Source organism: Oreochromis niloticus, linkage group LG7 (genome assembly GCF_001858045.2).
Source record: "Oreochromis niloticus isolate F11D_XX linkage group LG7, O_niloticus_UMD_NMBU, whole genome shotgun sequence".
In the NCBI taxonomy this organism is placed as follows: domain Eukaryota; kingdom Metazoa; phylum Chordata; class Actinopteri; order Cichliformes; family Cichlidae; genus Oreochromis; species Oreochromis niloticus.
Window position 1 is genome coordinate 54,720,954 of NC_031972.2, and position 27,432 is coordinate 54,748,385.

Below are 27,432 nucleotides of genomic sequence, written 5' to 3' on the forward strand. Positions count from 1 at the left end.
TGGTATATGGCTATGTTGACCATGGACCTCAGAAAACACATTGGAGCAACACTGGCAGATGACATGACACCCCAAACCATCACTGACTGTGGATACTTCATACTGGACCTCAAGCAACATGGATTCTGTGCCTCTCCTCTATTCCTCCAGACTCTGGGTCCCTGATTGCATTTGGAAATGCAAAATTTACTTTGAACAGAGAACATAACTTTGGACCACTCAGCAGCAGTCCAGTCCTTTTTGTCTTTAGCTCAGGCTAGACGCTTCTGACACTGTTGTTTAAGAGCGGCTTGACACAAGGAATGTGACAGCTGAAACCCATGTCTTCCATACGTCTGTGCATAGTGGTTCTAGAAGCACTGACCCCAGCTATAGTCCACTCTTTCTGAATCCAACCCACATTTTTGAATGTTTTTTTTTTTTCAATCCTCTCCAGGGTCCGGTTATCCCTATTGCTTGCACATTTTTTTCGACTACATCTTTTCCTTCATTTCACCTCTTTATTAATGTGCTTGGACACAGACCTCTATGAACAGCCAGCCTCTTTTGCAATGACCTTTTGTGTCTTGCCCTCCCTGTGCAAGGTATCAATGGTCGTCTTTTGGACAACTGTCAAGTCAGCAATCTTCCCCATGATTGTGTAGCCTTCAGAACTAGTCTGAGAGACCATTTAAAGGTGCTTTGAGTTAATTAGTTGATTCAGTTTTGAACCTTTTCACAATATTCTAATTTTCTGAGATACTGAATTTGAGATTTTCATTAGTTCTCAGTTCTAATCATCAAAATGAAAATAAATAAACACCTGAAATATGTCAGAGTGGAATAAATGTATACATTATACAACTTTCCCTTTTTGAATGGAATTAGTGAAATAAGTCAACTTTTTTTCATGATATTCTAATTATATGAACAGCACCTGTACATGACAACTTATGAAAAAATCAGTTTTTTATTTGGGTGTAATTTAACTACATTCATGTTGTGCATAAAATATTTAACAACTTATGCTTGATGTTTGCCGACATAGAGGCTCAGTATAAACAAGGCAACATACACATTGTGTAAAAATAACAGTAATTCAAACACGTCTCCTCGTTAGCTCTGAAGTGTAGTCTAACTGGCATGAGTTTGTTTTTCTTACAGAGTCTCTTAGAGCCATAAAAATGTAAGTGTTTTCACAATGGGAGCTTATAACACAACAAAGTCTCTATATCTCAGCCAACTGCTGAGTTATCCAAATCTGCATTGTCCCCATCTTCTTCTGTCTTGTCGCGTTGGTTAACATTTTCTCCTTGACTGGACTCACAGGTTGTGTCCATCTGTTCCCCACCATCACAGCTTCCTGCTGGGAAAACACAAACAGCCATATTTGGGTTTTTAGCATTTTATTGTCCAAAGTTGATTCTTTATCAAGCTGCAGAGAAAACCTCAGGTTGTATTGATTAACCCCTGAAAGTATACGGAGTTGTATCAACAATGTTAGAAGTGATCATCTATGTTGCACTGCACTGAATTTGGCAATCAGGCTGACCTGTGCTTGTTTCACCCTCTTTCTTCTCTGTGAGAAAGATTCGTTGCATTTTCAGTTTCTTCGCTGTGTGGCATAAGTACTTGAGATCTTGACCACTAACTCCTTTTCCTGCAGACAAAAACAAACAAATTAAAAAAACAAAAACAACCCCTCCCCACTTAAGTACTTAAGTACACCCACTGAAAAAGTTGTAGTTAAATGGTACCTTTTCCTGGTGTCTCCTCAAACAGCACACAAGTTCCCAAAGCATCTTTAAAGAGGCAAATATAACAAGAAAACAACCATTAAAAAAAAAAAAAAAAACCATTACCGAGACTCAGCCAGCGGCACCCACATGCTCATCTATTAATGGCTTATATTTCCAGACCAAACAATCTATAATAGTTCATCGCTGACAGAATATCAGGTTAGAAATGACTCTTTGGAACTAAGAAAGGACGTCAACATGAATATGTATCCTCACAGGATGCAAAGACAGCAGGTACAAGCAGTTTGAATCTTTTTCACTTTGCACGATTTCTCACCTTCATATTCTCCTGCAAAGACATACGGTCCAACTTGCATCATGGGTCTGTCGCTGTCAATGTCCTTAAACACAAAAGAGAAAAGTAGATTTCTGAAGCTACACTGGAAAGAAATAGGTTTTTCTTTTCTCAATACAACACAGAATATGCTTCAAACTCACCAGTATCTTGCATGTGCCCCCACTCTTGGTCAGAAAGTCATTGTTGATTATACCAGAGAGCTCCACCACAACAATCTGCTCCTAAACAGAGCAAAATTATTGATGCTTTAGTAAACATAAAAGTGCATTAGGAAGACAGACTCCCCAGAGAGTTATTTTTCTTTACGTGTTCGTGCTAATTATCAAATACAAAAACACAAGTCAAATTATCTGGTGTGATGATTGTCCCTTAAACCCGCACTTAGAAATGTTACGCTATCAAACGGCTCTGTATCCTCATGTGCAGTTGAGCTAATGCGTTAGCTTCAGGGGGCTATATTGAATGCGAACTACTAGTAAATTGATGGCATTTCATACCTCCTCTTCCCATTCGTCTTCCATGCTCAAATTCCTGTAATGACAAAACTTATTATAGGTTATAATTTATATTTCATTAAGAAAATATATCAAGCTAAACCGCTACTCACTGGCTTAGTAATGTTTTGACACGTTCCGCGAATGTACGGTGGCCGAGAAGAGCCTTTCCAGTGTGTTTTGCCGGGTAGTGCTCAGTTACAAGTCCGTCCATCGAGGGGCGGTGTTGCTCAGTTTTGCAGGTACATTTTAGAGCGGAGCTATTTAATGAGAATTGGAAATTTAATGATCAGGACTTAAATCTGTCTGTTTGTCTGTTTCTTCTGCCGACAGCTGAGAACTCTGAATCTAAATATTGGCTACCTGTAGGCATACTCATGACCTCCATCTGCCATTAGTGTTATTAATATCCTCCTGTTTTGAGGCCATGGTCGACATGGTGATGAGATGAGATCAGGTGAGATGAGATGGAATAAGATGATACATTTTATTGATCCCCAAGGGGAAATCCATCTGTCAAAGACAGGGGCATAAAAAAATGAAAAGAAGCTCAGATCTCACACATATTCAAAAGCATAAAAGAAACAGTCACGCAAACAAACACAGTTAAATTAAGAATAAAAGTGGAGCGATATTAAGAACTAAATGAAACTGTGTAGGTTTGTGACATCAACAAATGTTGCAACACCTCAGGAAGAACATGAGCATCTCAGGGTTTTTAGGTTACTGTGCAGAAGTGAATGGAGACAGACTAATACAAACGCTTCAGAGGCAAACATCGACCTGAAAGTGTGCTTTCCAAAATCATTTATATGATTAAGGTAAGAAATATAAAAATGCTCTGAAACTGCACATAATGGCCATATTAATTTGCAGGCTGTGCTCAGTTGGAAAAGGACAGATACTCACCAGTGGAACCACGAAGCCTGAAAGCTGAAATGTTGTTGTTTTTTTAACACATCTGCCATTCAGTTGACTCTGAATCTTTTGTATATTTTTGTCCTTAAAATGCTTAACTGGATTTAATTTTGTTGTAACATAATCATAACGGATATTATATGTATTTGATAACTACAATACATTTGACATGTCTGAAATATATAACAATATTTAATAGCCAAAAAGGGGAAAAAATGATACTCATTGATCTCTATGGGAAAATCTCTTTTTCCTGGCTACCCTCTGCTCTGGGGTCAGAGATCAGGGTCAGCTGAGGGTCAGCATTATCGATGCTGGTTGGGTTTCATTATTCCACTTAGGGCGTCTAAAGAGGACTTTTTTTTTCTCACGGAGTCCTCCGTTTTAACTGCTTATGCTGATATACTATCAAAACAGCTGAAAATAGAAAAATGTGAAATAAATTTGTGCAAATCTACTCAACTAACTATAAGTGACCAATAGCTCCTTACACACTAGCAATATTAGGTAATTATTTGGGTAAATATATTTTTGAATTTTGTTTTTCACAAATCCTCTTCCACTGAAAGCCAGGTTAACACCGACTAAGTGAAGTGTAGTAATTCTTAACTTATTTTAAGTCGGCACATCAGCTGGTGTTGGGGCATTAATAGTAGATTTAGGGAATCTTAGGAAGTCTGGGGATTAGATACTAAATTTAATCGCACAGAAACTTCACCCCAGCAAAATCCTTATTTTTAATTTTTGTTTGCATTTATCATCTATACTGATTTATTCTGGAAGAAAATGACTAAGTTTGTTCAGGTCTGCTGTAGTGATAAAAAACTAACAATTTATTGCAAGGCCTATTTTATTACTGTAACATTTTGTAGCAAAAATCTCAATCTTTGTTTTTTAAAAAATGTTGAGAAATACTGTTTTTCTCAACAATATCCATCCAAGTTTGATGAATCCGATCAAGTAACTGTTTTTAGCGAAGTTATTCACGTACCAAGTGTTTTCCGTCTATAAATACCTGTGCAACTGGAAAGGAGGCTGAAGCTGGCTGCACCTCACCCTTAGAGAGAAAAAGAAAGAAAAAGAGAGAAAAAAACAACAACATTTTGAATCAAAATCAGGCAAAGCAAATTAAAGCGGGGTGGGGGGTGCAAATCTCCCATATGCCTTCTCCCTCCCCGTTTCTGGCCTATCATCTATCTCTGGACCATGGTAGGGGTTGTCATGTCGACCGGCCTACTAGTTACTATGACAACGGCTCAAGGGGAAGCTCTTGCTAGGGAGGTTATTGCCTCCTTGGGGATGTAAGAAGGACAGGGGGAATGTGAGCGCAGACAAAGAGACACCAAAAAAGGCAGGAGTGAAAGGTGAGGTCAAGTCGGAGTGTGTTGACTGGAAGTGTGTCTGCATATGAGGCAGTTTACATTTATAATCCCACAGTACGGGACATAGTACATGAAGGACTAAATCAGTGTTGTCCCACTGAGCCTTTGGATGCAGTACAAAGTTTCCTCTCTCTTGGAAGAGGCCCGAGCCTGTCCATACATGATGCATTACACTTCCTTCTCAGTGCCATACCCTGGGGCAGAAAGGGGCGGAGGTAAGTGAGGGAGTGACATTAAGGACCCTCCAAGGTGTCAGATGGGTCCCCAGCTTCCCCCCATATTTTGTCATATAAATGTCATAAAGACAAGTTTGGAGTTGGAGAGCTTTTGCTGTTCCTTCTGCCTGGGGGGTATCACAATGGTTAATTGCCCCATTAGTACTGACAGGGTAAATTGGTGGAAGGGCTAACTATATATTACAGTGAAAACAACAAACCCCTGGCATACACCTGAGGGCATGGAAAGCTTGGTGCATTTAACATTACAGCCTGTGCATACTTGAGTGTTTAGGCAAAAGATGGGATGAGTGTGAATTTTGAATGTACAATCACACCAGCTTTAATATTGGTAAAATATTACAACTCTACGCTTATATCTATGGAAATGAACTCAGTGGCAGTCACAGAGAGCGGCTCTGCTTTCGTCTGTGCTGAATCGACGTACGTTCAAACCGATGAGGAAAAATATTCTATTCTATTTTTTTCTGTTTAAAAAACCTTTTAGATGCGGATTGCTGTTGAGGTGGATTGTGCCCAAAAGCATACAGACATGTTCTCCTCACACCGAGACAGACATCAAATGTGTTCGCCCGCCTTTCTGTTTTAATGAAAAACACTTGCAAATTCAATGCAAATGAAAATCTATATTGATAAGCAATACCAGTAATAACAAAGATCATTTGAAGGCCTTGGAGTCATTACACAAGTCTAAGGTTTGGGTAATTTGATTACATTCAAATGGGCTATATCTGAAAATACCAGGGAAACATATTTCCCTTGTATGTTTTGTTCTTACAGGTTACTCTGTTACATTTTATAAGAAACAAACATCTGACAAACTAAAATCAGTAAAAACATGAATGTGTATGAGCACACAGAAACATTTCCAAACAGCATATAGCCACATTGCAAAAGCTTCAATTAACATTTTATATTTGCTGTTATTTAAACCTTTTACACATATTCGTCTCTCTCTCTCTCTCTCTCTCTCCCTCTCTCTCTCTCTCACACACACACACACAGAGCAGACAATGTCTGGCCTAACGTTATGAAATGATAACATGGTATATTGTCACGAACAAACTGCAGAAAATCCATGTTGGCACTAAAACAACTGATCTTCCATCCATGTTCTTCCGCTTTTCCGATTTTGCTGGTGCTCATTCCAGCTGTGATAGGGTGAGAGGCGGACCTCACGCTGGACAGGTCGCCAGTCTATTCAGGGCCAACAGATAAAGACACAACAATTCACACCTGAGATCAATTTAGAATCAGTAGTTAACCTAACACGCATGTTATTAACCACGGAGACACGAGGAGAACATGCAAACCACACATAAAAAGGCCCCAGCAGGTCGGTGGATTCAAACCCAGGACCTTCACGCTGTGATGCCACGATGCACACCACCGTCCCATCCACACACAACAGATCAGTCACTGTTTTTTTTATTTCTATTTTTTATATATATTACTTTAGTCTTTCATGTGCGGCCTCTGCCACACTATCACATCTTTTGTCAGGTTTTCGAGATTTTCATAAACAATTACCAGATGTACCAAACGAAGGCCATTTTTTTTTTTTAGCAACGTCTTAATTGACCAATTAAGGTATCGTATTTATGTACTTATAGTTACATAAATACGATACAATAATCGAGGACAACCAAGAGAATCAAAAATAAAATGTCAGTGCATTTAAATCTAACACAGGTAGAAAAAATAATAATAAAAAATTAATATTCATGACTTTCTTATTCCGATATGACCTAATAGTGCGGTTGTTTCACGCAACAGTGAGCTGACAGAAACCTATATACATTTAAGCTTCTGTGGAAATTCAATCAAATATGAGAATCTACAGATTGTTTTATATATGGACTTTTTTTGCAGGAAGACTAACGTTTGTGGAAAAAAATATGTACAATTGTAAAATAAGGACGAGGTCAGCTCTGACAAACAAAGCTCAGAAAAGAAATAAAAGGGAAGAAAATAGATGCTATGGATCTTAAATTTAAATGCGGTGTTCACCTTTTAAAATATGGACGATCGACAGATTGCACATCCAGCGTGAAATTCACAATAGTATTATCATAACAATAGATTTCGGTGGCGAGGATGGACGGCCGGAGAGGAAACAAAACCCTGCTTGGCTAAAGGTCTTCTGTGATTCTGTGACAGGAATGGACACAATAATTTAGCTTTAGCCTAAATATATATATTTTTGACTTTTTTTCAGAGACTTTTTTTTCCAGTAACATCAAGCCAGTGTGCCAAACTCGAGTCCACTGCTTCGACTAACCTGATAAATCCAAAAAGAGAAAAGGATGAAATACCTTATTTCTCAGCCTATATCCAACCATATAATAGTTTTTTTTTCTTTTTTGACCTACGTATACATTTTTAGATCTCTTCAAGGCCTTCAGTTTTTCACAGTTTTTAACTTTTACGAGCCAAATGATCGCAAACAGATTTAGTAAAATAGTGCAATTTAGGTGCATGGCATTATGCATACGTTTGGGCGTCTAACCTGTGCTTTATCAGGCACAAAATGCCAACAAGATATCTCTAAAACAATCCTCGAGGGCCTTTTGGTGTGTTTGTACCAGTCTTCACAGTGAAGCATAGTGACAGCGTCGCGTTTTGCGGCAGGTTTTCCATTTTTGCACATTCGTAAAAAACGTCTGGAATAAATATTTTTTGTCGATGTGGATTTTACTTCGCCGTTTTTATACTTTACAGCATTCCGATGTGTGTTTTGGTAGAATCACAAATGTAAAAAAAATTCTGCAAAACTGTTTCCTTTCTAGATATTTAAATGGGCGGATTTGTTTCTTAGAATCCATCTAAATGGATTAGCCTATTGGAATTTCCAGCAGCGATACACTAGTATAGAATAAAATGTAATGTTTCGGCTGTAATCTCATACTTTTAAAAAAATATTTTCCTCTCCTCGTCTTCCCCTTGCGTCCCCGGCAGCCTCTCCCCCCTCCCTCCGTCCTTCCTCCCTCTCGCTTCTCTCTCGCGGAATCCTATTGATCCAAACGGGCTAATTAGCGGTGTCTGCGCAATTACGCACATGCGCACTGGGCGTAATCTCAGCCATTTTTTGAAGGAAACTAATTAGCAGGAATAAAGAGCCAAGTGTTTTTCCTCCCACAGTGATCAGAACTCATTCTACCTCTGGAGCTCGCACAAACCCCTCCGTCCCCCCATCTTCTGTTTACTACAGCCTATATGTAGCTTTAATTACACTGTTGTTTGGTAACAACTTGGACCCCGCTGCTCTCTCTCCCTCTCCCCATTTTTTTCTCCTCCTGGCTCCGTAAAAACGCAGAGGATCATTCATAAGGAATGAGTGGACTCTCTGCGCGATTGTTTTCTGGACTACTACACATTCAGCGTGCGGAGCTTTGTACCAGAGTCGCTGCAGAAATGTAAGTGTGTCATTTGTTTACGATGTTAAAGGGAGCTGGAGGGACGCGACTCGGCGGTGGGGAGGAGGGGATGTTTGGTCAGTGTAGCCTCTAATTCTCACAAATCGAGCTTTTGTGCGTTAGGTCACCTGTTACTGGTTACTGATCACTCTCGGTTTTTGATGAATCGGGCTAGGATACACTGTAAACAAAGGCTGAAGTAGTGTGGGAGCTGATGGTTGGTCAGTGGCTTGACAACACAGAGACGGGGAGTGAACTATTCAAGCCACTGCCCCTCCGGTATTCTCCCAACAGCCCGGCTACTGTGGTCCCAGATTAATGCTAAAATACCAGTGCTTTTACCTTGAGACTGCGCGGAGGTCGTTGGCTTATGGTCCACCGAGTCTTCACGTATAAAAATCAGTATTTGTCCATATCCAACTGTGTTTATCCAGGTCCCACAATGGCAAACAAAAGGCATTTTCCTAAAGTATTGCTCCACAACTCTTCTCTCTGCCTGTTTCTCTCTCCTTCTCACACCCCTGTTCTCTCTTCTCCCTTGTAACACACACAAGCACACACTCGTGCACACACCCACACCCACACACCAGTCTAGGGAATCCGGGAATACACTTTTTGTTGTATATTTGCACATGAATTTTATGTTGCAACTTCTGTTGTATCTGACAGATAATAACAAATGCGCCACTGGTATCTCAATATTTAAAAACAACTACAGCAATAGGCCTGTGCATGTTGGATTTCAGGTGTTTCATGTGTGCTTAATTGACATCACCACAATTAACAGCACAAAAAGAGGTACAGGCGTATTAACAGACAGAGATGCACACACACACACACACACACACACACTGTTAAATGATGGCTTCCCGCACTTGATCGATGAAGAGCCAGGAATGCTTGTATAAATAGTTACATTGCCGATAGACCCAGGTTATTGATTGCAGTGTAAATGAAAATCTTTATCAGATTAGAGACTGTTCTCAGCTGCTGGCAGGCCTGCTTGGCCCCTCAGCATTCTCTGGCAGGACAGTGGACAGCAGCAGTGGGCAAGGGTCTGTGGCCTGTGACATAAACACAGTACATTAAAGCACTATCAGGGTGCCGATATGAGCCATATATCTTAAAGCTGCAGAGAGGGGGAGGGGGTGGCTACAGGAGCGAGAGAGAGAAAAGGGGTGTTTAAGGAGGAGGAAGAGGGGGTTGGTTGGTTGAAGGAGAAGGTGAAAGGGTAGATTAAGGTCTCTCCTTGATTAAAAAAGGTCAGTAATGAGATTGTGGGACACACACAGGCTAACAGAGATGTATCTGTCTTAGATGGCATTCATCTGTCATTCAGAAACTGACGAGGGGAGAGAACCTATCCATTTTTAAGGAAGTATCTATAGTGATACATTGTTATATAAAGTGAATTAGATTCATTGTGAAATTTTATTGCTCTTTTTTATTTTATTAACTTATCTTAAAGTATGATAGAACGTTATAGGCCAGTGCTAGCTTTATTTCAAAGTAATAATTACAAAAGTAAAGTCTTAAATATGTAGATTTAATAAGCTGTAATAAACTGTTTGAAGTATTCATTTTTCAGACATGCCTCTGCTGTAGATTACAAATGAATAATAAAGCTTCAGTTTAATAAAAGCAGGGATTTATTATTTATTACCCTCTAGTATTTATGTGCCTGGGTATTTCTGTAGCAACAGAGCTTACAGGGGGTGGAAGCAATATAACAGACCCAGACTGTGGATAAGTCCAAATAAAATCCATGCCAATGCAACACCACAAGTAAAAACTGCTTTGAAAGTGACCACAGATTAGAATTAATACCCATGTAAAATCAGAAAAAAGAAAGAGATTCAAGTAGATATTTAGCTGTGTTCACATCTTGTTTTTGTGCTTAATGTGCAAAGTGTGTTCTCAGTGTAAAATTTGCTTGTGCGCTAAACGATGATCCCGTATCCTCATATTATTTGTGTCCTAGCGTGTGCAGCAGAAGATGCAGAGACTGATACACAGGCTTTTAAATGTGTTCTTTTATCTGCTTTTATCTAAGTGTGGCAATTTAGACGAAGCCCTTTAGCTCAGAAGCATTCAGTTCTTTATTTAATCCTATCCCCTGAGGAATATTATAGACCTCCTGCGTAGCCTTTACCCGCATTCCTCTACCTAGTTTAGCGCTTGTGCTATTGATTTTCCCATTAAGGGCTAACGCTAACCCCTGGGTAACCAGCCTCTGGATTGCGCACTGTGAAGGCTCTATCGAACAGATGCTATCCTGGGACCCTAATCAATGCGTCCACTGTTATGCAATAATATTTACATGACATATGTTGTTCATTTTCTCCTCTCTTTTTTTTATTTCACTCTTCTCTCTCTGCCTGTCCCACTCTCTTCTTCTCTTCATCTGTAACTGAAACACACAGGTGGGGTAATGATGTGTGGCAGCTGTAGCCTCTGGTATGGACAGCGGTGAGGGAGGAGGAGGGGATGGAGGGGGAGGAGAGGAGAGAGATGCTGACCTCAGTCCCCAGGCTTTATCTCTTCCTCTCCTGACCCTGGCAGTCATTCCTGAGCAGGGGTCATCCTCTCATACCTCAGCCATGGCCCCTACCAAAGAGCCCCTGACCCTGCCTCAGCAGGAGGAGGAGGGCACAGAGCGGTCCCAGGCTAGAGAAGAGACCCAGGGAGGAGAGCAGAAAGAAGGAGGCCGACATTCACGGGAAAATGGAGTGCGTCAAAGGCAGGGGATGAAGGAAGACTTCGGGGAGGGATATTTGTCAGGGCAAAACAAGGAAGAAGGGGAGGTGCTTGTAGGTATAGGAGAGGCATCAGTTACAGGGGGCCTCCCAGCAGCCCTCAACAGAAGAGGCAGAAAGGAGGAGAAGGAAGAGGAGGAGGCCATCTCAAACCAAAGCCAAACCAAATCCAAATGTTCTTTATTACCTCAACAGAGCCAGCACAGCTCTTCTTCCAGCACTGCAAAGGCCAGTGGCACACTCGACAGCAAAATAGCCGCCTCTCCAAAGCCCTCCCCCACTCCTTCCCCCTCTCCAAAGCCCTCCCCCTTTTTTCCCATTTCTCCAAAGCACTTCAGTTGTCCGTCCTCCTTTTCTGCCGTGCTGAGCGAGACAGAGGTAAAAGACATTAAGGGAAATCAGGGCTGGATTTCTGGGTTTCCTCAGAGCTTTAGATCCCAGCAGTCTTCTCTGGATTTTCCACTGGCAGGTACAGAGCCTGCCAGTACACCTGCTGAGGATGATGGTCTGGCAGGGGTTCCTCATTCTTCCATTTCCAATGGAGATGGTGCCAAAGCTCCAGAACCAAATGACAGCCAGCTAGACACCGAGGTGGACGATGAGAGAGACAAAGAAAGAGAACAGAAAGAAGCTGTCCTTAAAAACCACAACCAAGACCTCTCTCCTACTTCACTGACTGGTCACATGACTATAATGCACTCACGTAATTCCTGCAAAACCCTGAAATGCCCCAAATGTAACTGGCACTACAAGTCTCAGCATACGCTGCAAGTCCACATGAAGGAAAAACATCCAGAGACGGGAGGCCAGTGTGTGTGTGGCACATCTGAGGGAAAGTGTGTGTGTGGTGGTTCAACACGAGGTGTGTGTGTATACTGCAGGTCGGGGAAACCCCATCCGCGTTTAGCCCGGGGTGAAACCTACGCCTGCGGCTACAAACCCTACCGCTGTGAGGTGTGTGACTATGCTACCTCATCGAAAGGCAACCTCAGCATACACATGCAGTCAGACAAACACCTTAATAATGTTCAAAATGGGGGAAACTTGAACGGCCACATGCACACTTCTCATATTACTAACAGCAGCAGCTCCTCCAATGGTCCCGAAGCGGATGAGCAGCCATACAGCAAGCTGACACTCTCTATCCCCGCACCTACTACCCAGCCTGCCAAGCTCACTCCACCTGCACACTCCCACTCTCATGGTAAGCGGTGGCGATGCGACGTGTGCGACTATGAGACCAGCATTGCCCGCAACCTGCGTATACACACCACCAGCGAGAAACACACACATAACATGCTACGGCTCCAGAGAGGTTACTATCTGTCTCACTGCAGGAGCCTTGCCCCACAGCTTAAACACCTGCAAAACACAGGTGAGTGATGCGTCACAACTATCACTGTTATCCAGCATTGAAGTTTCAAAATGTGTAAATTGTAATTCGTGCTTTCTCTCTGCCGCAGGTGCCGAGCTTTCACTGAACATGCGGCTGACCAGTCAACAAGTCGCAGAGCAGCCAGTTACCCTTGGGTCTACACTGACTCCATCTCCCTCCCCTTCCCCGTCTCCCCCTCCAGCTCCATCTCTGTCCCCCACTGGACCCCTTTCCCAGGGCGTCTTCCAATGCCTTGTCTGCTCCTGCTTTTCGTCCGACAGCTTAGAGTCTGTGGAGCAGCACCTGAATGCTCCCCGTTCCTTGCCCCAGTCTGAGTGGTGCTCCCTAGTTGCCGGTGGCTGCCACTGCAGGCTGTGCGGTTACACCACCCCGCTGAGGGCTAACTTCTCCTTGCACTGTCAGACCGACAGACACCGCACCCGCTACCAGCTTGCTGCTCACCTCCAGGAGGGGGGAGACAGAGGTCAGGAGGGGGCTGCCCTCATTGCTAAGGGCAACCCCATCCAGCTGAGGTGCAACCTGTGTGACTACGTGACCAGCAGCTTGGAGAAGCTCAGAGGGCATTCCCTCAGTTCACACCACGAGGCGAGCGTCCGGGTTTACAGAGTAAGTACACAAAGCCACACCTTGTCATACTCCAAAACAAAAACCCTTGTGTCTTAGGAATGGCAAGGTACACTTTAAGTATAAAGTGTAATGTTATTAAAAAAGATTGAGGAACCTTTGCCAGATCACAATATTGTTTTGCTTTGTCTCCTTTTCACTATATTATTAGTTCCTGCAGCAGTATGATGGTGAGGTCGATGGAGGTTCGTGGCTGTTCCATTGTCTTCTATGCAACCACTCCTCCTCTTCTAAACTCCAAGTACTGAAACACAGTCAAACCCCAACCCATCAACAGCGGGAAGGGCTACTGCAGCTGCAGCCAATGGGTGGAGAGGAGCTGGCAGCCATTTTTACCATTAGGAAGAGCCCTGATGGTGTCACGGGTGAGAATATGAACTGTGTGTGGGTGTATTCTAATTCATGTTTCATGTGGTTGCTGACAATGGAGAGCGGACTCGGGATTAAGATGAAAAGAGCGAGAAAATGAGTAATGGCTTTTGCTGAGATATTGATCAAGCAAAGTGATTAGTCGATACACATCCTTGTTATATCCCCAATCACCCCTGACAACAGCTAACTAGCACCTGCTAATCAATGGACCAATACAAATCCCCAGGACGAGAACTGTGGGAGGCAGAGGCTAGCTCCTACTCTGCAGCCACATGCAAGACAAAACAATAATATGCTGTCTGGAGTGTGCACCTAAAATGACTAGTCCAACACTTTATTTGTAAATGTAATCTATCCGATGATTTGCCTCTGTGTAGATTAAGACTTATTGAGATGAACCGATGTGTTGTAAGTCCATATTACCCTTACTCCACCTCTGAGGAGAATCTAATGTAGAATCAATACTTGATCAATAGTGTATGGAGGCAAGCAAGAAGAATGAAGTGTGCCCCACTGAAATTGCTCTTTTTGAATGATGTTACCTAGCGAATAATATAAACTACAATTAGCTTGATAGTTTGCAGGAACATAAAGTATGAAGCACTGTGTTTGTAGGACATAATTACTTGTCTTGTTGTCTCCCAGGAGAGCTCAGTGAAGATATGGAAACTTCCAGCGAGTCCTGCTCTGGTCCTTTGGACACAACCAAAGACCCATGTAACTTGGGGGCAAAGAAGATTTCTGCCGAGACAGGTATCGCTGCTCGTATCAGTTCTACAACATATTAATTGTTAAACATGATGCTAGTATGACAATGTATTTTGTAGTAATTATAAATCTGGGTATATCTTCATATTCATTTTTACTTTTAGAGAAAAATAGAGTGGAGGAAGGAGAAAAGAAGGAGTCAGTGCCCTCAGTTAAGCGTCCGTCATCTGGATGCAGGGAAATGGAAAACACCATCTTAACCAAACGCCCTAGAACACACCAGCAAAATGAGAACCAGCAGGTGAGCAGTTGACACACTTTTAAATTATTCAAATATGAATAAGTGAATACAGAATGTACCGCTGGACATAACAAATTAGAAGCCCGCGCATTTCCTTGCGTGATCTGTGCCACCTTCAGATTCACACTTCTCTCGCTTCTGTATTTTTTTCTCCCTTCCCTTTCCTCTCTTTCAGACTGTCCAGTGCCCTTTGTGCCAGGTTAAACTCCCATACACCCAACTTCGACAGCATCTCACACATGTGCACAGTGTGGCGCAGGACTGTGTAGACAAGCTCATCAGCACAGTAAGTGCATGCAACTGTGTATTTGCTGTATTTGCGTTTGTCGGGAAGCAAAAAGAAAATGTGAGGGCAAGCGATGGGGGATGGGGAAGAGTGAAATGTAGGGAGACAATTCCATTAAGAAGGCACCAGAGAGAAAGGCAACGCTTTTTTTTAATGCATGTTTAAGTAGCTCCCCGCTATCATCTTTGATGCAGCCGTGCATTCTGTGTGTATGTGTATGCGCGTCTCTTAGAGTGGAAGAGAGAGGGTTTGACTGAGTGAGTGAGGGAAAAGCCAGTCTTTCTATAATGCATGTTTAAGTAGCCCTCTATTACCAGAAGTGCAGTCAAGCTAAAAAGGGGCCCCCATGCTTTTTACTGTGTCTCTCCAACTAACAATGACCGGTCATCTATCCACATCACCATCCGCCATCTCCCTGGCCTGTATGCTAAGTGGCCTTTGTCTCTTGCTCTCTTCCCTCCACTTCACTGACTGCTTTTCACCCTTTTTCCCCTCTGCTACCCTCCCTCCCTCCCCCCTCCAGCTACTCCTATCATTCCTATTCTGCAATTTCTGCCACTGCCCCTCCCTTTCTGTCTCTCCCAAGCTCTCTCTCAATTTCTTATGCGTTACCCCTCCCTCACTCACTGTCTTTCTCCAAAGCAGTTTTTTTTTTTGTTCATTGCCCCATACTTCCTCACTCCCTCTCCCTGCTCGCTCTTTTTCATATCCTACACCCCTTAGTCCCCCCCTAGTCCTCCCTCCTTCCTTCCCCTCCTACCCCTCCCTCACTCTCTCTGATAGTAATTGAGGTTCATTAATTCAGACTGAGGTGATGATGGCCATTATGTACCTTGCTTTCCAATTACGCTCTCTAGATTAAGCCTGACCTTCAGTTTTCTCTGCAGTGTGTGTGTGTGTGTGTGTGTGTGTGTGTGCGTGCGTGCGTGTGTGTGTGTGCAGTTGTTCTTCCCTTTTGCTCTTATGAAGCTGTTATGCAGAGAAAACTCTTGTCATGTAAATCTCATCTTTAGCTGTCTGTCCTTTCCTTTGGGTGGCTAGCTGTTCGGGTAGATATAGTATTTGCTCTTATTGCTTGAAGCTGTGGGGACGGAGGTTTTCTATATGAAGAATGATTTTAAATAAATTCATTATTCAGCTCAGTAAAGTTTTATTAAACCCTTGGGGCATGTTGGAGGGCGTCGCGTGAACTGAAGGGCAGACCCACATATCTCAACCATGTATACTTATTAAGAAATTGATGTGCCTTGCTGCTTAGACTGCTGTGCAGGCAGGTGCAAGATGTAACGATACACTTTAATGTTTTATGATATCAGTAAGGGGAGTGCAGGCACTCTGTGTTTATACATCTTGAGATTTGCTTGCTATTATCCTCTACAATTAAGCATGTTTTATTCATAATGTAGGATTAGGAAAACATTGGGAATACCCCAGCTTTCTTTTATTCCGAATTGGTGAAACAAACCTTAGTGAGAATACATAAAAAAAAAAGAAAAAAAGAAAAAAAAAGCAAGACCAAAACTGACAGCCCGTTACATTTTCTTTCTTCCAGGTCGCAACACCCATGGAACAACCGCAGCCTCAGCTGGAGACAGAACTACAGGCAGATTCTCTCACAGATGATATTCAGAAAAATAAAACCAGCAAGAATAGCAATGCAAATAGCTCCCATGCTGCAGATTCCTGCGCTTCAACCAATTTTCAGAAAAACAAAGGTTGGTGTAAAGTGCCAAACTGATACCAGTTTACTAATTAAAGAAGAAACAATAGCACACCATGCTACTTTTATTTGCCCTGCTCACAGCCTATTATATCTGTACATTTTATAGGCATTTCAGTGGAGAACACTGAGGGAGACGTAGCCGCACCCAAAGATGTCACAGCTCTTCTCACCCCACCCCTAGAAGACAACACCACTCACCCTTCCAGTGGCAGATTGGCTCCCCAATCCCCGACTCAGATCCCCCCCTCCTCGCCTCCCACCTCACCACCCGGTGACCCCCCTCCCCTTTCTGATCGTCATGGTTACCGGTTCCGTTGCAGCAGGTGCAGCTTGGCGTTCCCCACTCAGGAGAAGCTCCAGCTGCATTGGCAGTACCATGCCATGAGGGCGGCGACAGAGTGCCCCCTCTGTTCTAGACAATGCCGCAGTCAAGAGGCCCTGCAGAGACACATGCAGAACACACACTCACAGCTGGACAACACACAGGGACAGAATACACTCTTGCCACCTCATACTGTGCAATACATGGAGAATAACAAGAATTCAGCTCAACAAGATTTTAGTTTATCACCCCAAGTGGGTCAAGAAGCAGGAGAGGGAGAGGATGAAGACATAGATGAAGAAGCAATAAGCATGGAGAGAAAAGAGGAACAAAAAGGTGAAGTTAAAAATAAGGAGAAAGGCATGGTTTCTGAAGTGGATGGAGGTGAGGAGGATTTAACTGAGCCAGAGAAAGGGCCACATGAGGAGATCTTATTAGAACTTGGTTCTAGCTCTCTTGTCAAAAAGAGCTCTAACCCCACAATGGACCGTTATCTGGATCCATCCAGGCCCTATAAGTGCACCACATGTTCTGAATCTTTTACTCAGAAAACAATCCTTCTGGTCCATTATAACTCTGTGTCCCATCTCCACCGGGCCAGACGAGCCCTGCAGGAAACTGGAACTAGTGTTGCTGCTCCTGAGGCTCCCCGCGGCCCAGATCCTAGACCATACCGCTGCCGATTGTGTGGAGTGGGCTATAGCCAGAGTTCCACACTGGATATACATCTTCGATCAGTCCTTCATCAGACTAGAGCTCGTGCCGCTCAGAATCCCACATCGCAGACGCCTGCATCTACTGTAGCTGTTCCACAGTCTGTCTCCACTACAGCTACTCAGGCCACTACCACTAGAGAAGAAACATTGAAGAGTTTGCCTTTCACCAAGAGGCCAGATGGCGTGAGCTCGTCAAATTCTTCTCTAGCTGGTTCTGGCTTAGTAGCTGACGCTCAGCCGATCCTGTCCAACCCAACAGAGAGCCCGCAGGCTAAAAAGCGAGTGTCAGATCTTCTAGCTTCAAGAAACCAGCTAATGCTAATACAACAGCAGCAGATAGCCCAGGCACAGGTCCAAGCTCAGTTACAGCAGCACACAGCTTTGCTCCAGTCTCAAGTTATGCAGCACCTTCCCTTAGGGCCAGAGAATCTCCTTAAACAACACTTCTCCCTGACCCCAGACAATTTGCTTTCTCTTCAGCAGCAACTTCTTCTGCCCTTTTACATGTCTGGAGAAATGAAGCTCAACCCAGAGTTCATTGTTAGTAGCCCAGAATTTAGCCACTTGATATCTGCCAGCTCTATCCTGAAAGAGCAGGTTAAGACAGAGGCTAAAAGGGAGACTCAAACGGATGAGAAACAAACCCAGAAACAAAGTTCAAGTTCAGTTAATACCCAACCAAAGGATCTTTCACATAGTGAAGCAAAGGTTGATGCAGTCTGCAGTGACCCCCCTACTAACCAGACAGAAAAAGAAAACAGCAATTCTAGTTTTGAGGAAGAAAAACGAGAAATGCATGCTCCTGTTGTTAAAAATGAGAGTCGGGAGGAGGAAGCCGTTTCCTCCTCATTTCATCTTCTTGGATTGCAGTGTCCTCCTCCCAGAGTGCCCTATGCTGCTGTGAATGGGGAGCCTCTCAGAGCCCTGCTGCAGAGTTATGGCTATGAGTTAGCACTGCAGTATATACAGAGTAGACACAAGCACCAGCAGCAGACAGCCACTCAAAAAATACCAGATAAGCAAGAGTGTTCTGATATAAACAAGATGGAAGTATGCTCAGAAGAGGAAAGAGATCTATTTTGTAAACTACAGGCTGGAAGGATTGAGGGCTGTGACAAAGGAGTGGAAGGCAATGGAAACATAGAAAGGTTGACAGAAGAGAAAAGTGAGAACAGAGGCAAAGAATCGACTAATAAAGAGAAGAAGTGCTGTGAAAGAGGGAAGAAATGTAGAGACTGTGGCAAGTTCTTTTCAGATGCATTGATTTTGAAAAGCCACCAGGAGTATATTCACAGAATGCTGTTCCCCACTGCTGTCCTGGAGAGGTTTTCCAGAGAATACAGGCTTCAGTATGACCAGATGTACCCACTTACACAACCTAAATCTGAAGAGGATTCAGCTGTTTGTGCCCAAGTTCCACCTCCAGCTCCAGCTCCTGCTTCAGCTGCATGCTCAGAATCAGAACAAGCACCAGAACCAATGAAGGCTCAAGTTAAAACCCTTGAATCTTCACCAATTTCAGAACCCATGAATAAAGCGGATGCTACAGCTTCAGACCTAACAGTAACTGCCCCTTCAGCTTCTCCTGCTTCTCCTGGTCAACCTCAAGATTTTTCACAGCATGAGACACCCATCCATATCTCAACCACACCTGCTGCCACTACTTCCCAAAACACTTCCCCCTTACCTCTTCCCTTACCCAAAATACCTATGCTCCCTCTTTCCTTGCCTCAACTTCCTATACCACCACTACCCCTACCAAAGCTTTCTCTACCACCAATTCCTTTCCCCATGGAGCTACCGCTCCTCCCTCCTGTTGTGATGCAGTCTGTAGCTCTTCAGCCCCAGCCTTGGTTAGACTCGAGTGTAAACCCTGAGCTGGCAAAACTCTACCAGTCTCAACTTAACCCTGCACTGCTGGGGCAACAACCACAGCTTAGCCCAGCTTTGTTAGCTCAGCAGTCACAGCTTAGCCCAGCTTTGTTAGCTCAGCAGTCACAGCTAAGCCCAGCTTTGTTAGGTCAGCCTCCACAGCTCAATCCTGCATTGCTTGGCCAACCATCCCAACCCAGCCCCATCCAAGCAGGACAGCAAAGTCAAGCCAGCCCAACAATACCTGAACAGCAGCAGGGGAAGAGAACCCGAACACGCATCTCTGAAGAACAACTAGCTGTTCTAAAGAAACACTTCAATATTAACAGTCTCCCTAATGATGAAGAGATCAACAAGATGTCTGCTTCGTCCGGTCTGCCTCACAAAGTCATCAAACACTGGTTCCGCAACACCTTATTTAAAGAGCGCCAGCGAGACAAGGATTCTCCTTATAATTTTAATAACCCCCCAACCACAGCCCTGGAGGACTCCAGAGAGGACATAGCACAAAACCAGTCTCTGGCTCTTTCCCCATGTTCACTGTCCCCTGGGCTCCCACACAACGCTTCCCCACAGCCTCAGACAACAGACCTGCATAGAGGAGAACACCATAGGGGCCGACGCTCTTCACGAACCCGCTTTACGGAGCAGCAGCTGGAAACCCTGCAGGGGGTGTTTGAGGCCACTCCCTACCCCAGAGAGGAAGAATATGACAGGTTGTCTGCTCTGTTATCTCTCCCTAACAGGGTCATTGTTGTGTGGTTCCAAAATGCCAGGCAGAGAGCCCGCAAAAATCAAGACCGAGGCACTGATGATGGATTAGAGGTGAAGAGCCAGCTTGACAACATACACAAGCAGCAAAATGGCTGCTATCAGAATGATGATAATAATCAGGATAATAGCTGTGAGGATGAAGGACAAGGTGACTCTCAGAATGAAAACTCCATGGATCTGACATACGAGTATTACACCCAACCTGACTCACCTGCCCTTGATTCTTCCACTCACTGCACAGAAAGTGAGCATCCTGTAGCCAAAGGTGAACCGACACCTGCTCAAAAGAAACAAGAAGATAAAATAAGTTCACCTCGAACTAACATAGACACAGCTCCTGATAATACGGAAAAAAGAATTTCAGATGCAGAAATCCAGCATAAAGAAACTATTCCAGCCATGAAAACAGGGTTTTCTCTACAACCTGAGACCAAATTGCCAACAGAAGGTACTCTAGAAAGATCCCAGCCTCTTGCTACTTCCTCTTTACAGAAAACAGTACACACTACATCTCATCCAGACCAGGTGAATACACACAACCCTCCTTCAGATCAAGCTGTTGAAAAGGCTCCTGAGACATCACCCAGCCCTCCTTCTGCTCTAGAGTCTGAAACAAGTCACACTGATACTGTAGCTTGCCCATCCACTGAAACCCATCAGCAAACCCAGCTCCAAACCCAGGCTCAATTCCAGTGCAATCTCTGTCCAGCATCCCTGCCATCATTCCAGCTGTGGCAGGAACATCAGACCAGACACCTCCTAGCAGCTCAATCCCAGGTGCAACTCCTCCACTCCAGCTTCACAGACCGAACCATGCCTTACATGATGCTTCACCCCAACCATCCCTTAATGGCGAGCCAAATGCTTTCCCAGATACACTCAAATCCCACACTTCCCATGATTTCGCACTTAAACAGCCTACAAATGAAGAATACACTCTCTGATCACTCTACTAACACCCTTACACATCCCCTGACAACCATAAAGCAGGGTACAGCGCATATATCAGAGACCGGTTTTGAGGGCCAAAGGGGCAGCAGAGAGGTCGAGGAGGAGCACAGAAGAGATAAACGTCAGAGAACCACCATCACTCCAGAACAACTTGAAGTGTTGTATCAGCGCTACAGCTTGGATTCTAACCCCACCAGAGGAGTCCTCGAAAGCATTGCACGCGATGTTGGTCTGACCAGACGAGTGGTTCAGGTACTGAATAGATGAGAAGACAGAGATGATAATTTTGTGGTGTTGGTTCAGCTGAATTTTAAAGCACATGTCTTCCTTCTTTTCACAGGTTTGGTTTCAGAATACACGAGCGAGAGAGAGAAAAGGGCAGTTCCGGTCAATGGGGCCAGGATCCAGTTTCAGCTTGGGTTTGAACCACTTGCGATGCCCATTCTGCAGGGCTCTCTTCAAGGTGAAAAGTGCTCTAGATGCACACATGAGGTCACGCCACTGGGCAGAGGCTGAAAGAGCAGGCTTCAACTTAACAATGAGCAATGGATCCAGTGGGCAGTCTGGGATGAATATGTCTGTCATGGACAGACCGGGTCCATCGATATCCTCCAGCCCAATCCCAAACCACGGCCATGTCATCAGCAACCGAGAGTCAAGTATGAAGTTACCCCTAACTACTTTGCCTATAACCACTCATCTAAACAACCCCGAGGAGGATGATGACTATGAGGAAGATGATGAGGAATACCCGTGTGAGGAAGGTTCCAGTATGGCTGACCAAGGGTCTCTTAGTCCTGAAGGATCTGTGGGTCCAAGCTCAGACTGGGGTGAGACACAAACTCTGCAGCAGCACCACCATCAACAACAGCAGCGCCAAAGGACACAGATGAGCCACTTCCAGTTACTCCAGCTAAAAGACTTTTACAGAAGCCATCGCACACCCAACCGACAAGAGTGTGAGACACTGGGCCAGGAGCTGGGACTGCCTCACCGTGTGGTGCAGGTAATTGCTTTTAGGTATTTAAGATAAAAAAAGAGGAAAAATCTTTAAAATGATATTTGATGATTGTTGACATTTGTTTTGTTTAAATATTCTTTGTAGGTTTGGTTCCAAAATGCCAGAGCTAAGGAGAAGAGGGCCAGGAGCCTGAGCTCTGACTCTGCTGAGAGGGAGCATGCTGAGCTCTCGGCGGGAACAGGGGAGAGAGACAGAGCTTAGAGAGGCGGACTGCTTCCTTCAACTATGTTCGCACCAAAACCCCTCCTGCAGTTGCCATCTTCCTCCAAACAAACACCATGTCCACTTGCTGCCAACCCTCTAACACGAACGCCCCAAAGAAGCCGAGTTGCAGTGGCCCAAAGACAAACTCTCTCAGCTAAAAGTAGGAGAGAGCACAAACCACGTCCTGTCAACCACAGCTTTCCAGTCTTCATATTTTCCTTCAACTCTTGCCCAAGTCTGTTCTTTCTAAAAAGAGCTTCTCTCCTTATTCAGTCAGACACCTTACTACAACCAAACTCCACCTTGATTAAAACCAACCAGATGCCACAGAGGCCAAAGAGCATTCTCAAAGTATGTGACCTCACTGCCCAGCTAGACCTGCAGTCTACCTCTCAGTCTGCACGACAGACTCACAGTGGGCCCTCCACCAGACCAGTGCTAGATGACTAGCTGTGTAGCATGTAGTGCCAGTCTGTACAAGGCTGGAACAAAAAAAATGTCAAAGAGATTTTAGTGTAAATAGAGAGCTCCAAAAAATAAACTTGAAGAAAAAACGGTTAGAAGTGGAAGAAGAAAAAGAAGAGGAAAAAAAAAACTGAATTGTATCCTTGAAATACACAGGGATATTAGCATAGAGCTTTTGTAAAGACTGACTCAGATTCCAAAGCTCATAACCAAAATTTTACATGTCTGTGGATTTCGTTTGAACACGTTTGTTTTCAATAACAAACTGCAGAGCTGACGTCTGTACGGTGAAGGGGTGAGATCTGCAGCTGGCATAGGTAAGCCGAGTACCAATAGACTGACACGGTGCTAGAATGCAGCTTCACCCTCCAAAAGCCAATGATGAGTCTTCTGTTGTACATGTACTCCTTCTATGTTCCTTTAGTGGATAACAGCCCAAATAGCACAGAAAGTAAAGGCCAGTTTGTCCCGAAAGGGGCAAACTATTTTTTTATAGCACTCAACCATTAAACTGTATATGAAAACTTTAACCAAACTCGAATTTACGTTGTGTGTGTTTAGTCATAGTTTCTTAATATAAATCTTATGGATTGAGATAAACTGTCTTGCTTCGATATAATAGTGTCATGATTATGAAAAGATTATGACAGCTTTGATATGTTCAGGCGAGGTGACTTACTGCCTTTCCGTTCTATTTGAATATACCAATGGCTTACCAATGTTATGTGATTAATGTAAAGCTTTCTATGCTCAGGTCAACAGCTCAACATGGCTCTGCTTCAAATGTGATCTTAATACTGGACTTTTCTGTTTTTAAAACAGAAGAGACACGGTTTAACCATGGACTAAGTATTAAAGGATATCTTTAAAAAAAAAAAAGAAAAAAAACATCTCTGTATTTCAAAGATCTGAGCTTTTCACCTCTGAGTAATAGATTGTTACAAAAAAAAGAACCTTATTGAAACTAAAGTGTTTAATAGTGTGAGGGGTAAATGTACAGTATTTAGCTTTTGTATGGTTGACTCGAGACTTCATTGGATGTTTGAGACATGGCTCTCTTTTCCACTTACAGAAAGAGAGCTACTGCGCAAAGCTGAGAAAAAACTTCGGATGTTATTGATGTTATTTTTGTACACTTAATTTATTTTCCCTCCTTTTCTCCCTCCCCACCTACCCACTTTCCGCTTTTTCTCACTACCTTTCTTCCTCTGTTCATTTGCAACCAGTCCTTATTCTATCTGTAATAATGATAATATAACAATAATAGCTAAACAATAATTAATGCTTTAAGACAAAAATCCAAAGACGTGATAATACTTTAACCATATGACCTACAAAAAAATAAGCGCTACTGTTTACTTGACGATGTATTGCTGTTTTTAAAGAAGGAAGGAGTCCCTGTATCTAAGCTACTGTTTTCTGCCTCTCATAAGCACACTGGAGACTGTAACCAAAACCCCAAACTAGAGCCATGGCAGTCTGTAATATAGCGGTTGAAGAGTTTTACTTCTCTTGAGAAATGTTGCAGTTTATTTTTCTTTTATACCATAGTGTTGAACTTCAGCCCTTAAGGATGTCCAGTTTGCTGCTAATGTACTGTAGTTTCTAACGATACTGTAGAAAGATGCATGCTCTGATCGCTTTACCACTAGGCTTTAATGACTACAAACTGTAATGATACCTGTGATGCTGTTGATAAACTGCTCCTCTTTTATTATGTTCAGAAACAAATGGATATGTGGGGCTCAATTCCATCAAGTTTTTTTTTTTACAGTATCATAATAATTACCCTTTCTCAGAAAACAGAAATGGCTTTCGTAATATCAGAATTTTTTTATTTCTATTTTTTATGTTAAAGCTTCCAGTCTGAGAGAAACCCTCCGGGGGCATTTACTTCTCAATGCTTAAGGAGATACTGCAGTTATTTGAAGGAGTTCAGCCCCAAACCCTCTACTGGTTGATGTCTTTCTGTGTTGCAATGTCTCTTGTCCGTTTGTCCAGCTTAAACAGCTTTGCTAAACTCAGACTGACATCACAGCCGACTTTCCAAAGGATGTGGACTGACTAACTCTGTCATGTTTCGTTCTTAACTAACCAATGTTTACGACAATACCAATGAGCTTTCTTCTGTACAGAAATGTGCATTCCAAATACCACAAAGGCAGTTTTTTTTTTAAAATATACTGATTATTTCAGATTTAATTTCTCTCGTATTCTCTTGATCTTAGTGACTGTAAGATGTACATATTGGAGTACTCTATGGTGAAGAGACTCTGTTATCCTTACTGTAGGTAAAACAATTCTTTTCATTTTTTTTTCTGGATATGTTGTTGCCATAGTGATGACCAAAAAGATACCTGTGATGTGCACCTGTCCTTATGTCCTGCTCCAGTGGTTTAGTGTGTCTCTATACTCTCCCTACCCCAGTTGTGCTGGTGTGTGTTTCTCTTCCTTTCCCTCCCCGTACTCCACTGAGCTAAATAAAGTCTGCTTTGGTGCACGCTCTGGTCTCATCCCTTTGGTGTAGCCGAGAGAAGCCATTTTGTGAATGTTGTGGTATGCGAGGGTGTCTGCTTGTTACATGTGTGTTTCATATTCCAGGTTGTATGTTCGGCGGCGGTGTGTGTCTGGCTTGGGAGGCTTTTGATGTGCAGCCGTGTGTGCGTAACACGGCCGAGTGTGGAAGGCGTTTGGTGAATGGAGCCATGACCTCTGGGGTCACTTCATTAATTACATCTGTGACATTCAGCCAGATGAGTTTCCTTTGTGACTAAATGATATGATGAATATTAACGACCTCGGATGAATTACATTGCTGCTCCTGCTGCTGCTGATGATGATAATGTGTTTTACGACTCTGGGAGAGAGGGGAGGAAAATTGCACACTACAGCACATTTAGGACACACAGATTTTCATATGCAACATCTCAAAGACCACAGCTTAGATTGGTAGAGAAGATTTTATTATTTGCTCATTTCTTATGTAAAACTTCCCAGTGGTTGACGAGACAACTTGCTGGAGAGGGGGGAAAAAAACTTAAATGAACATGGGAATGTAGTGTTCGATCAGACACGCGCACAAGTCGAGCACAAACCTGTATCTGCTTCTTGTTCTCTCGCGGGTAGCCCTTCATTTAACTGTTACACAGAAATGCGGCAATGGAAGATGTAACCGTGAAACTCGGGGTTGTTCTGATTGGGTTTGCGGGGAGGAGACAAGCAGATACATGGCGAGAACAATAGGAAGGTAAACACAGAAAAGGGCTTGAGATAGCTTCGTAGCTCATGATAGCCATCTTAGAAAGTCATCCTGATAAAGTGATCCCCCACTATTTCTCCTTCTCCCTGTCCTCCCCCTCTTAATCAAATGAGTACTGTGCAGCTGGTGGGGTTGCGGCAAAAAAGGGGGTTCGAGTGAGTGTATGCGTGTGGAGAGTAGGTGGAGGTGGTGGGGGCTTTGAGGGATAGCGTGAAATTATTGCCTGCTGGTGTATATGTGTCACTGGGGGTAGTAGGGTAGAGTAGGGGGTTGGGCTGGGGAGTAATGTCATTGCCTGCTGGTGTATCTGTAGTGGGGGCTCATTTAGATTTAGATTGGTTATGTGAGGAGAGAGCTGAAAGGCCAGCTCATGTTTATGCATGAATCCCAAAGCATGCTGCTGTGGTGGAGCCCCGAGTTAAAGAGACAGAGCTGAAATATATTCGCACATTCAGACGCACCTCTGTTTCTTAGGATAAGGCTTGAGCTGAAGCGACGCTGCGCTATCAGATTTCAGTCAAGTGTGTGCATGTGTGTGCGTGCCTGTGCACACAGATTACACCTCAGACCAAATTAATATATTGCTTTAAATCCAAAATATTAAAAAGATGTCAGTTTTTTTTTTTTTGAGGGGGTATATTTAACTACAGCCTTGACCACCGTTTTCCTGACTGTCGAGACGAGTGCTTTGGAGTCCTCTACAGCTGATGCGGAGGCTACACTGAGTTCACGGGAGCTTCCCACATTACACTCACTCATACCCAGAGAGTAATCAGTAAATGTCTTTGAAGGAGAGTTTGTTCAGCACTTCATCAGGTATAAAGTGGTTTTTATTTGGAAATGTGGTCCCTATCCATCTTTTAAATGACTTTTTAATGGTCGTCACACCATCCTAATCAATCATGTGGCAGAGCTAGCCTGCAAGCGCAAATACACTCTATTTATAATTCCTATATTCTGCAGCAAAAACCCGACTCAGTGTGCCTCTCAGTACTGTAAACAAACAGATACAAAATCAGTGGGTTTGTCTTTCCGATTTTGTGGAGACATTGGAAAAACTTCCTTTAGCAATCTCCAGCATCCTGGTTATGAGGTACCCTGTGTAATTTGTCTTTATATTACATCAATAACTTTTTCAAAGGAAGGATAGAGTAACTTTT

The 27,432-nt window shown here is 43.4% G+C and overlaps 2 protein-coding genes across 5 annotated transcripts; one reads left to right on the forward strand and one right to left on the reverse strand.

Annotated features, from left to right (window-relative positions):
• Positions 1-933: 933 nt before the first annotated feature.
• Positions 934-9,034, reverse strand: gtf3c6 (general transcription factor IIIC, polypeptide 6, alpha). Of its 4 annotated transcripts, none has more exons than XM_005470828.4 (10): positions 8,865-9,034; positions 4,504-4,545; positions 2,934-3,083; positions 2,684-2,830; positions 2,574-2,607; positions 2,217-2,297; positions 2,056-2,119; positions 1,737-1,781; positions 1,532-1,639; positions 934-1,342 (listed from the first exon to the last, which is right to left on the reverse strand). In XM_005470828.4, the coding sequence occupies exons 3-10, from the start codon at positions 2,963-2,965 to the stop codon at positions 1,215-1,217; spliced, it is 639 nt and encodes a 212-aa protein (XP_005470885.1). In that variant the 5' UTR covers positions 2,966-3,083; positions 4,504-4,545; positions 8,865-9,034; the 3' UTR covers positions 934-1,214. The 4 variants fall into 4 exon arrangements, with proteins under 4 accessions (XP_005470885.1, XP_005470884.1, XP_025764277.1 ...); XM_005470827.3 differs by having other exon boundaries at positions 934-1,345; positions 8,865-9,032; XM_025908492.1 differs by lacking the exon at positions 2,934-3,083 and having other exon boundaries at positions 934-1,345; positions 8,865-9,029.
• Positions 8,078-25,513, forward strand: LOC106097879 (zinc finger homeobox protein 4). The gene is made up of 11 exons (XM_013268709.3): positions 8,078-8,522; positions 10,946-12,653; positions 12,742-13,280; positions 13,450-13,663; positions 14,316-14,423; positions 14,543-14,679; positions 14,855-14,965; positions 16,518-16,680; positions 16,795-21,575; positions 21,664-22,329; positions 22,429-25,513. The coding sequence occupies exons 2-11, from the start codon at positions 10,982-10,984 to the stop codon at positions 22,543-22,545; spliced, it is 8,508 nt and encodes a 2,835-aa protein (XP_013124163.2). The 5' UTR covers positions 8,078-8,522; positions 10,946-10,981; the 3' UTR covers positions 22,546-25,513.
• Positions 25,514-27,432: the final 1,919 nt, after the last annotated feature.